The following is a 12900-nucleotide window of genomic DNA, read 5'->3' on the forward strand; positions in this document are numbered from 1 at the left end:
TCGGAATGCCCCCTCCCCCCACACCGCGCAAGGTCACGCGCAACGACACGAAACGAAAGTCACATACCGATGCAATTCGCGAATGGAACGGGCTAACAAAAAGCTTTCTGCGCTTCCATCTCGCGCAAGATTGACTACCCAATAGTACAGTCAGCAGCAGAAGTTGCTAAGCGGCCGAGGTGTTCAAAATTACCTAGACACGCTCTTATTCTCTTAACAATAAAGTCGCGTCAAGATCATTTTGAATACCTGGTCCGCTTAGCAACTTTTGCTGCTGACTGTACAATAGTAGTAGCGCACCTACAACTCGATTGTCATAAGCTTTCCAGACAGCCAGTATTTTAACACAGGTTATGGAGAAAATGAGAATTAAAAAACAAGTAAAATTATTATTTGATGTTTTAGTGAACAATAAAAAATATTTGTATTGTTAATAAGTAGGTACACCTACAGACCAATTATCACAAGAAACACACAAAGCATGAATAGCAATTGACGGCTTCGCAGCAACAAAACCAATCAATTGGATGCGCTTGCGCCGCGGAGCCCGCGGAACGAGACACTATTTGACCCACCTCGCCGCACCGCCTCCAAATCGTCGGAATCCTGAGAATGTGTGATAAGAAGTGGCTTATGATAACGCAATAGCCAGTTTGATTGAAGTTTGCTCGAAGTGAAAGTTGCTCAAGCAAGACCTAGTAATGCCAATCACAATGTGTGCAAGATCCTAAACTATCTAACATTAAACGTGATAATGCAAGTCTTGTAAATCCAATTATGTATGTTCTTTGAATAATATGAGTTTCTGACATCAGTATTCTCATGGTACCTGTACGTGTACACACTGGTTAATAAAATTGTTAATAACCTCATTTGAGTGTTAGGTACAACATGGTATTAGTGATGGTCTACTTTAAATCGCCATTAATACATATCAACATACCACAATATAATTTAATAATTTTATACTTCTAGAGCAAACTAGGCACACTTTTACACTACGGTAATGAATCAGAATCACACACGAATCAAATAAACTTGTTGTCCGTGAATTACACTGCATTCCTATATTGATATCAAGAATGTAGCAATTCCAAGTTTTAGGTCACGAGTCAAATTAATCGACGGAGCTTTCGCCAACGTAACCGTTTGATGTTCATTTCTTTAGATGTCATCTAAGTAATTAAACAGCAATTATGCACGAAATAAAATTGATAATATCGTGAGTTACAAGTCGCAGTGATTGCTTAAGCTAACGTGAGACTTTTTACTGTTATAGTCAGGCCCAATATTCGGCGCGATTCGGGAAATGAATTAGAGATTAACTAGATACGATATAGTAAAGATATGTGACGTCGCACGAGTAAAGGTACCTTATGACGGTTGGCGCTTACGCTATTATTAACGCCGCTGCAATAATATTGCGGCGCTATGCGTCGTAAGCGCCGGCCGCCATAAGGTACCTTTTGCAGTGGAACGTCACATATCTTTACTATTTCATATCTAGTGAGTCTCTAATTCATTTCCCGAATCGAGCCGATTGTCTCAACTCTTAAAACTACCCTTTCATTGCGGATAAAAAAAGTTTTTCAATTTGAAGCTCTAAAGATTTTATTATTACGCCTACAGTATTTATTTTATACAATAATTCACGTCAAAGAACATAGTGCAATCGTAATGTATTTTTAGCCGCGTATCAGTCGCCCAAATCCAAAGCAGTATACTTCCTAATGCCATTATTTGTGCACTGATTGCGGGTAATTATCGTGATTTTTACCCAAATTTATCGCCGTCCAGCGCCAAATTGCCGAAACCACGCGAATTTAGCGCTGGATTGCGCCAAAACCGCACGAATTTAGCACCAAATTAGCTGCGTGATTAGGGATGCCGGCGATTTGTCAGGACCTGGACTGGGCCGCAGAAATAGGGTTTGCGGGCATTTAACAAGCGTTATACCTGGATTGAAATGAATTGAAAGCAGTAATAAAAATTTGAAAGTTTGTCTTTTTATCGATTTTTGAGAGATTCTAAGTAAGCATAAGAATCTCAATAATATTTAAGCTTTAATAATAATAACAGAATACAAACACCTATACCTCTCTTGTTGATTGATGACAGTCCCTTGGACGTGATGTCGAATTTGTACGTCATACTCATAATTTCATAGAAGTTTGACGTTTAAAAACGGTAAAATAACACTTGCACTACGTGGGCTATCAAAATCACTGCAGACTTTTCTTGGTCTAACTCTACCCGTTAGACAAACTGTCGTGTGAATTAGTCCTTGTTTGTTTTTGCAACTTGTAAAGAAGGTTGAATTATAATATCAAACCCAGTACCATCTTTACTTATTTAAATGCAAAGACCACCTCTGTCAACTACTAACCTCTATCAAGCATCCTGAAGTATGAACACATGTCTAACTTCACCGACTTGGCGGCAGCACAAGTCTCATCGCACAACACTTACGACAGGCGACGAGGGAAGTTAGAATCATAGCGAGTGCATTGAGGAATAAATACTTCGATGTATAGTGTCAACGAGAAGAGACGAGCGGTCTAAAGGAAAAAAATATATAAAATATGACAACGTAATAACCAAAACTAAACAAGACTTTCGATAGGAGGAATAAAAAAATTATTATTTTCACTGTCATAGTCAACATGGTATGTAGGATGACAATCCTTATAACGAGTAGGTGAGACGTACGTCTAATACGAAGTAATAAAAATTTGGTAATAACATATTGCTTTCGTTTTTTTTTTTAAATTAAGCCCACCAAAAGAAACTTAAAGTAATTGTCATAGGGACCGACATTTGAAGCACGAGGTATAGTTTCCTGAAAATTTCTTCCTTAGACCATTCCCCAATACAAAACACCATAGCGAGCCCATGGTCAAGCCAACCCATGCAAATGCACCCATTGCAACTCTGCCTGAATTACCTAACGATAGTCCAGGCTACACCCATTACTAACGTTCCTAATCTCCCATCAACTTGAAGTTTGTTCTTCGATTATAAGCTATATCCTCTCTGAGTTAAGGTAGTAATTGAAATGGCACGAAAAATAGTGATACGAGGTCTCAGAATCCTTATCAATTCTGCTTGGGAACAATCGCGATGGGAGAAATATGACTGGATTAACGGTGAGCGATGTTATTTGAAATAGAATCTCATTTTAATTTTACTTAGATATGTGTATAATGGAGAAATTATAGAAAAATAGAAATTATACAGGATTTCATTAATACACTATTACTACTACTTTTAGTATGAAATTGATCTACATCAGTGGTATTTTACTTAATTGTTCAGGCGTTTTCGGCTCATAACGAGCATAACAAGGCTCATAACTAGCTTTTGCCCAGTACTTCATCTGTGTGTCCACACCACACCACATCCATGAAAAAAAAAACAAATCTTTGTCATTCTCTTTGTCTCAAACTATTTCCATGCCATCTCAATCGTTTCAGTGTTTAAAGCGTGAAGAAATAACAGACATACAAAGTTACTTTTGCATTCATAATCATAGTACTGAGTAGTGGTGACACGACTCGCAGTGCTTTTCTCCGCGCGCATAACGTTCGTATAATATTAAAATCACAACCAAGACAGAACAATTTGAATACCGCCATTGTGAAAACATGAAGATATATATTGCTCAATCACACAAAAATAACTGAACAACCTCGACAGTAATATACCTTACTGTTGTTTAGTTGTTTTTCAGCCACGAGCAGAAGCTAGTGATATAATATGTATTGGGTACTCGAGTATCCTATATAGTTTACGAGTACTCGCAAGTCCTAAATCAGGTTTACAAGTATTCAGGAGTGGGCAATACCTGCACCCAATTTGAATAAAACAGATACGCGAGAAATGCACCGTGACGCCGCTTCCGTTTTAACAATTTTGTATGGTTTTAATCTTACTTTCATACGACGACGACGTTGATCGTGAAAACCAATGTGTGATAGCGGCTCCTGCTGATTCTGACGAAATGCAGTCTTGAAGTCATCTCAAAAGACATTTCGATCACACTTATTGATGCGCATGAGTTGGCTGATGACACAAAGTCGTATCAAAGCAAGATCAAAACCATAACATTATTTAAATCGGAATCGGCCTCCGAGTTTATACACGAGCAAACTGTTTAGGAAGGCCAATTTGTATTCACTACGATTAACATGGAGTTTGCTACAGTTTAGAGATAGTGGAACTTTTAGACTATATTTAATCAATTCTGAAGTGTGTAGTTTTTACTGACCATTGATGTACCTTATGTCTTTGTAATAAGATTTACACATTGTTAGAGAGCAAAATTAAACGTAGTTTCGGTAGTTTTCGAAAGTATCGAAATCAGAATTTAGCGAGGTAATGCTTACAGTAAGCAATGTTTTGGTGAGTTTCTGTTTCGACAGAATCTCTTGAGTCTATTTGTACCTAAGTAAATATATTTCTCCAGTCCGCTTGACATGCGACAAAAGTCCTCTGTATTGCACTCCCTGACCTTTTAGGGCGTGTCAATCCCGCCACGAACGCGAACAGCGAGTGAACCGACATCCGCTTTTCTGGCTTAGTACACTGCAGGAACATCTTCTAGAATATGTATTCTACTGACCTTTTCGGGCGTCTCAGTCCTGAAGGCGTGGCAGTAGTGCCTCGGCGCGGGCTCGGCGTGTTCGGCGAACGGTTCGGCGCGCGGTACGGCGCGCTCGCGAGCCACGAACGCGAACAGCGAACGCGCGCTCTCACACGTCGCGAACGAGATGCGGCGCAGCGCGTGATACATGCGCACACTCTGGAAAACATGTTTGATCTGTGATACTGAAAAACATTCAGGTGTGAGAAACATATATTCTACCCTTTAGTTTCACTGTGCAATTGTATCTTGTGCCAAATACCATGGCAAGTTAAAGTCGTAAGCAATGTCGTAAGCAATATTTGTTTCATTTAAGAATTTTATGTGAACCTAACATACATTAAGTATGTGAACTTGACCAAGTTGAATACTTTGCCTGCAAGTAGGTAATATTTGTTTCACTCAAACCAAGACATTTAATAAATCCTAGTAGTTTTTAAAACATGAATATTAATTTTCAATTGTAATAAATACATATTACCTACTTAATTGTCGTATGTCGTACAGAAAAAGCAAGAGAAGGAAATACTATGGACAATACCACTTGATCAAGCCAGTGCCAACATTGATTATTAACAAGTAAATTGTATTAAAAAATAAGGCTGGATATGAAAACAAAAGTAAAAACTTATGTACCTACCTGATCTTCGGGGTCGCATACTTTGACCCCCGATGGCGCGACCACGATCAGAACCGGAACCGCACATTCGCTATCCTGCAACAAAACAAAAGATCATTTCAATAATGTGGAGTTGATGAAACATTCCAATCTTCTCTAAGATCAACAGTTCGGGAAAAGATACCGAATACGGAAAAGTAATTATTGATGCAATTGGTATTAATTAGACTAAGGTTCAGGTATTTATTGTGTTTAGTAGATCAAATTATGTAGGTAAAGAAAATATAAAAAGGTTAATCAAATTTACCAATTGATGTAAGTATGTAGGTAACCAATCCATTAATGATTAAATACCTTCTATTGAAATTCAATCCAGATTCAAATGAAGGGATGATCCTTGTTAAAATTAAAAGATACGAACGGAATAATATATGTACCGATATCGTTAAGGATTTTGACATTTTATAACGATATGATAAAGCAATTAAAGAAATGTATTTTGTTTTATATTATGCACCGAGATAATTTAAATGCGAAAGAATAAAAATAAAACATGCATGAAACAAAAGTATCCTCACCAACTTTAAAGAGTGATTAAAAATGGCAACAATATCAATAAAAAATAATTAAAAGCCGGAAAGTGAGTAAGGGCACAATAAGGCAACAGGTCGCGTCGCAATAAATGGAGACAAAGGAGACTATTAAAGCACGCGTCGGTTATTTGCATATAGGTTTACATGAGCTATGAGCCTGCCTAGCGTCGGCTACCATACCAACTACTGTAAATAATTATAATACTGGAAATTTAGGCCAAAGTGATCGTGAAAGTTTTTTTTTGTTTAGTTTAGGCATATACATAGGTAACAAATACCCTCATGAATGCCAAAAACTACCACCGGTTCTAAGTCTCAACCGTAAACCCAAGAAGTTACCGGCGCAAGAAACTTAATGCGTCGTTTTTAGGGTTCCGTATTTCAGAAACCATATCAAATTTCATAAATAAAAAATAAAGAATTTCCAAAACGACAAGAAAACCAATAAATGAAGAAAAAAATACACAGTAACTAAATGAAACGAACGCTTTCCATTGTTAACCATTTGCAAAGAAGAGTCGTCAGAGAACTTAATAACAAAATAAATTAGTAAATAATTTGTTGCAGTCGCATCTCTTTTCATTACATTAATTAGTTTTCATACATATAGTTTTCTTTATTTAAATTCATCATGAGACTTATTGCAGTGAATATGTAAGACAAATATAAACATGAAAAAATAATAAAGTAAATAACTAAAAATTTGCCACAGATTTTAAAGGCTACAAATATAATGACCACCAAAAAATACTTTGGTACCCTAAATTAAAAAATCATGCTTACCAAAAAAACTTACTGAACACCAAAAAAATAAAGCCTAAAATTACAAAAGTACCACCGTTTTAATTACGACTGCACTTCAAATTGTATTCGAATACCAAATATATTAAATGATCACCAAAAATCATTAATGATCACCAAATCTTGAAGACCAAATTAATGCGATATTTTCACCTAAATAAACCACTATGATTACCAAAAAATTTATACATATTAACAAATAAAGTAAAATTATGCCAAAATTACTAGCCCCTCCCGCTCAACCCCCCGTACCCCGCACCGCATACCTACCTAACCTACTTTTCTAGTAGCATACTGAAATGCTACTAGAAAAGTAGGTTAGGTTAGGTTTGAACTGCTATCAGTTAAGTGGGTTAGGTTAGCACTGCGACCCTTACAGAAACGAAATGCTACTAGAAAAGTGGGTTAGGTTAGGTTTGAACTGCGAACTACGACCCTCACAGAAAAGAAATGCTACTAGAAAATGGGTTAGGTTAGGTTTAAACTGCGACCCTTACAGAAAAGAAATGCTACTAGAAAAGTGGGTTAGGTTAGGTTTGAACTGCGACCCTTACAGAAATGAAATGCTACTAGAAAAGTGGGTTAGGTTAGGTTTGAACAGCGACCCTTACAGAAAAGAAATGCTACTAGAAAAGTGGGTTAGGTTATGTATGAGCTGCAACCCTTACAGAAAAGAAATGCTACTAGAAAAGTGGGTTAGGTTAGGTTTGAACTGCGACCCTTAGAGAAAAGAAATGCTACTAGAAAAGTGGGTTAGGTTAGGTTTGAACTGCGACCCTTACAGACACGAAATGCTACTAGAAAAGTGGGTTCGGTTAGGTTTGAACTGCGACCCTTATAGAAAAGAAAAGCTACTAGAAAAGTGGGTTAGATTAGGTTTGAACTGCGACCCTTACAGAAAAGAAATGCTACTAGAAAAGTGGGGTAGATTAGGTTTGAACTACGACCCTTACAGAAAAGAAATGCGACTAGAAAAGTGGGTTAGGTTAGGCTTGAACTGCGATCCATACAGTAACGAAATGCTACTAGAAAAGTGGGTTAGGTTAGGTTTGAACTGCGACCCATACAGAAACGAAATGCTACTAAAAAAGTGGGTTAGGTTAGAACTGCGACTGTTACAGAAATGAAATGCTACTAGAAAAAGGTGACGAAGTGGATTAATTAATTTAATAGGACGAATATATTAAAAATTTGCACATTTTGAATTAAAATGTGGTTACAATTTTGGTGGTCATTTACTATTTTTGGGTTTACAATGATTATTTTGGTGTCATTTTATTTAATAGGATAGCAAGATGTAAAAATTTGGTTATCATTTCACATTAAAATGGGGTTTAAAATTTGGTAATCATTTACAATTTTTGGGTTAGTAATGATTAGTTTGGTGTCATTTCCTTTAATAGGATAGTAAAATGTAATAAAATTGGTAATCATTTCACATTAAAATGGTGTTATAATTTTGGTGATCATTTATTATTTTAGGGTGGTAAAGTAGATTTTTTTGGTATTAAATTTTACTAAATCTGGTGATCAGTTAAATAGCAGCCGATTTTAAACATCATATTTCTGAATAGTATTTTTAAAAATTCACCATAACAGGGGGTCCATATTGTCACTTTTACGGACACATTTGTACGGCAGCCGCTCCATTGTGCCGGTTTAATCACGCCGCTGAGACAGGATTACAAAGACTCCATTATGGGGCTGATGAAAATGGTAATCCTTCAGTTTTTTGCCGTGCAAAAGTTTTGGTAACGCTGCGCTGCTAATATTACGTCTGGGGGTTATTATAGTCTTTGCCAGCAGCTACGCTTTACGATAAATAAATAGGCGGGACAAACTTTAAGGCGGGATTCCACCAGTGTGTGGCATAATCATTTTTATACTGAATATTCTTGTGCCGCACTGTGCACACTGATGCCTGATGATCCCACCTTAAGGATTCTAAAGGAAATGCTGTGTGAATACATGTAGTTGTTACAACAATCTTAACCAACCATCGGTGAACATCTGACATAATTGTAGTAAAATAATTGTCAGTTAGTATTTATTGGAGACGATAGTATAATTAGCATGAGTGAATGAAAATCAAGAGCTTTACAAACATAATATTTGTTCCTTATAAAATTGTTGCAACAATTTAACAGTATTTATTTAATTATTACAAATACAACATATAGAGATTCTTACCGACTTACCAAACCCATTAAGCATACCAAACTAACACACCCGTTCATACTGCCTTCCTTTTAATTAAATCCTCTAACTAATCGGCACTACCATAGTCCATTGTCTTAAACAAATGTGGGTTAAAAACTCTCCCCTGCGGTACTCCGAGTACCTGCGGCGTAGCCGACTGCCCCTCTTAATTAAAATGCCTAATGAGAGCCTTCGCTGGCCTGATTTGAGAAGGCTTCGGAGATTAAAGTTTTCTCTTGAAAGTTTGGTGCCTCATGTTTGTGCTATGTAATGATACTAGCATAATTATAATATTAACATAAGAGTTTACATGTACTTAAATTTTAAAATTTCGTATAGGTTTATAAACTTTGCCGACTTTAAATAATTCAAATTTAATTGTACATACATACTTAATTTGAATGTCAGAAGTATAATAAATTTTCTTCATGTAACAACAACTTCATAAATATTAATTAGTGTTCTTTTGGCACTGTATACTATAGTTTACTTTTTAATTGTTAAGTACTTCATAAATTATGTAATAAATCTTAATAATTATGCTCGTACAGGAGTATTATTAAATACACATAATAATAATATATACAGACGTAATATTTTCACAGCGTCGAACTACTTAAACAAAAGCACACTTCCCATTTTCCCAAAGCAACTATAACCCCACTTTATTACGACGCTTCCTTAAAAAGGAATACCTAGCTTGTTTCCAACCACAGAAGCAGCTCTTAATAGGACCAACATTTTTAAGCCAAAATTGAAAGCAGTTTTGTTAAGCAAAGTGAAGTTCGCTCTTGTGGGTGTATTTAATAAAGTCAGCATCACTCCGGCGGGTATACTTAGCGGGTTACAACGAGATGAGCGTATCTTCGAAAAAGATATTGCGTAGATACGTTCATTTGGTTTCAAGAGTGTGGTTTTGCGCAGCTGCCACAAATTGCAGGCTGAACGTTAGGAGGCTCAAGTTTTCAAACTCAAAAGGAAATGAACATAAAAACTCCATCACTCACAAGGTAACAACAACGAAGTTTCAAATGCTTAAACCGCTCTAGATACATCATAATCCATTGACGCGTACGAAAGGCAAACACTCATTGTAGTTCTGAATACGCAGGAGTTGTAAAACGTGATGTCGGGAAGGAACTGCCGTGGTGTGCAGTGATGAGGGGCGGAGGACAGTTTGTATGCAAATGGTGAATTATTTGGCGTGTTCGCGGCAATATTGCGACCTCGCGGAGAGCATCATTTGCGATGTGATGTGAAAGCTCAAATGGATAAGGCACTTAAGGAAAATGACCTTACGAGGAAGAGGGATAACTTGGGAGGGGGGTAGAGATGACTACCTGACGTGAAGTGCCACACGAGCAAGACAGTCCTTTTAGTTTAATAAAAACGACAAAAAGCCAAAACCTTTCCTCCGTTCGCAATTCTGTTAGATCGGATGAAAACAATCAGACGGAATGTAACCAATTTTCTCTTGACCTTCGATATTTCGAAGCTGAATGTCATAAACAACCCGATTGGGTTCATTACATTAAGCAGTCGAAATCTTATCAAAACATTTTCCTTTTTCTCATTTGATTACGTCGCGGTTTCTTCGAAGGAAAAACAAAATCGACTAGTAATTTTACAAAAATATACAGGGTAAAGTAAAGGAAAGTAGGATCAAAACTTACACGAGGCTTATCATAAAGTTGTAATTAGAATGAAACTGAGACCAAAGATACGACCTTGCGGGACTGCTGAAGGGAATGTAAAACGGAAGACAATACGATCCTCCGCGGGTTGAAACCTATTGAATGTGCGGTGCACAGAATAGCAGCCTTACATTCTGCCCAATTTAAATGCGAGGATTCGGAGGTTTCCCTCCTTTGTAGATTATTTTTCCTTTATTACGTTTCTTAACTGTACAAAAAGCTGAACCTGAACTAAAAGTATTTTCAATGAAAAACAAATGTTGTTGTCGACTGCAAGAAAGTCAAACTAAATACTAAAATTACATAAAAATGTGACTTGCTAGCTTACATTTTTTCATAGGTAGTTTACAATAAACGCCAATACGTTTTTTACGAATAATTTCTCTAAATATAAAGACTACAGGTACTTTCTTTAGGTACTGTTTAATTTATTCTGTAAAACTATTTTATATCAGTTGTCGTTAACCAATAAGTAAAATCCCGCCGCTCACATCAGTTACAATAAAACTGATTCCTCACCTAATTAATCGATTGGCTCAGTCACCCATTCGTTCATTCAATGGCGAGCAGGGAAGCGTGAGAGATAGGCGTCTGAATAGTGAATACGCTACGCTACGCTACGCGCTAATATTACGCTAGTAATGACTAGTGAGTGGACAGGATTTGAAAACCGATTGGTTAGAAGACGAATTTTAACCAAACAACTGATAGTTACATTTCTACAATTTTAACTAACGATCAAAGTGATTCAATCAAGTTTAGTTAATAACAACATTAACCAAAAACCAGAATTTAAGATTGTAGTTAATTTAGCACAAATGCAATCGTTTGTAAGTAAGTAATAAAGCAAGTTATCTTCGTCTACGCACAACAAAGTAAGTAGAAACCAAAACAGGTTTACTTGAAGAACATTTATGAACATTTGATGAAATCAAGAGATTTTCTATTTTCTTTGTTGCTAACTTGCTAAAATACTAAAGCCAAGTAACAAAGTTTCTTATAAAAGTCCCATGCCGAGAATGTAAGGATATGAAAGTAACGTTAGATAACACAACTTTTGCTCCAAATATACTTGGAACTTTCATCAGGTGTATTACTTTAGTTAGGAAGTTTGAATTATTCATAATTCCTACGAAAATGCTGGGAGCTTAATTTGCACTATTACCTTTGCTTGGGACGGGACACCGCTTGAGGGGTGGAAGCAAGGAGCTTATTCATTAACTTGTTAATATTGTAACTTTAGACTGAATCAACTAATACTTTTTGACCTCTGACACTAAATAAAATAATTAAATTATGAGATAAAAATATTTTATTCCAATAAATTAAGCAACTTCAATTTACACAAACCAGCTATGGCTTCTTAATATAAAAATTTTTGTTCAGACTCTTTTTTTTTCATTTACGTACCAACTAGGACTGATTAAATAAAATAAATTATTACCTTTATGTTATCTTACTTTAGTGTTGTTTTTTGGCAGGGATGATCTTAGAGGCGTGTTAGACCAATTTAAGGATATCAGAACAAGGGAGATGATAGGATAGGATAGGGAACGCAATCACAGGGGATGCGATTGAGGAAAAGTTTGCATTACGAGAGATCAAAGATTGGTACAGTCGAGGAATTTAAATTCCGACCCATTTCGTACTTTGTCACAGTGACAACCGTATGAGGTCTCTAGCGGCTTTCATAATCATAATCATAATCATATTTATTGGTAATATCATATTACATGTCACGATACATTTAACACTTAAGTACATAATATGTACATAATGTATATAATATTCATAATTTACAATTTAACACAAGAAAATAAATACAGTACAACAGGATATGTATAATCTTATCCTACATTAAAGCAAAATAGCTCGTTATGATTATAGAAGGCCTGCTCGACAAGCCAGTTTTTCAATTTTGTTCTAAATACTGACGCACTAGGAGCAGCAATTATTTCGCCTGGGAGGTGATTATAAACCTTGCGACCCATGACGTGCGCGAGTTTTTTTGATTTCGCAAGTCTGGATGGTATGAGGGGTAATTTTCCGGCGCGCGCGCTTCGGGTTTCGTACCTTCGGTGAAACTCATTATTAATTGGGGTGGACTCCAATTCACCTCGTGTGGTCACAGCTATTTGTAATAATAATAGCGAAGGTAGCGTCAAAATACCTAGGCTTTTAAATATTGGTTTCGCAGAAACAGTTTGTGGGACACGCGCTATAGCACGTACTGCTCGCTTCTGAAGCCGAAACACTCTCTCCCACTCCCATATTGATTGTCACTGTGACAAAGTACGAAATGGGTCGGAATTTAAATTCCTTGACTGTACGAGCATATTGGAAATAAAATTT

At 36.5% G+C, this 12900-nt stretch overlaps 1 protein-coding gene across 2 annotated transcripts in view; it reads right to left on the reverse strand.

Moving 5' to 3' along the window:
* LOC134664668 (EGFR adapter protein-like) overlaps positions 1-12900 on the reverse strand; it is a 160055-nt gene that overhangs the window by 59984 nt on the left and 87171 nt on the right. For both annotated transcript variants that reach the window (XM_063521410.1, XM_063521409.1), the window contains exons 3-4: positions 5283-5357; positions 4622-4801 (exon numbers count right to left, since the gene is read on the reverse strand). In XM_063521410.1, the coding sequence (XP_063377480.1) occupies positions 4622-4801; positions 5283-5357 (255 nt within the window). The remainder of the gene's footprint in view (positions 1-4621; positions 4802-5282; positions 5358-12900) is intronic.

This window comes from Cydia fagiglandana, chromosome 5, assembly GCF_963556715.1.
Source record: "Cydia fagiglandana chromosome 5, ilCydFagi1.1, whole genome shotgun sequence".
Classification (NCBI taxonomy): Eukaryota; Metazoa; Arthropoda; class Insecta; order Lepidoptera; family Tortricidae; genus Cydia; species Cydia fagiglandana.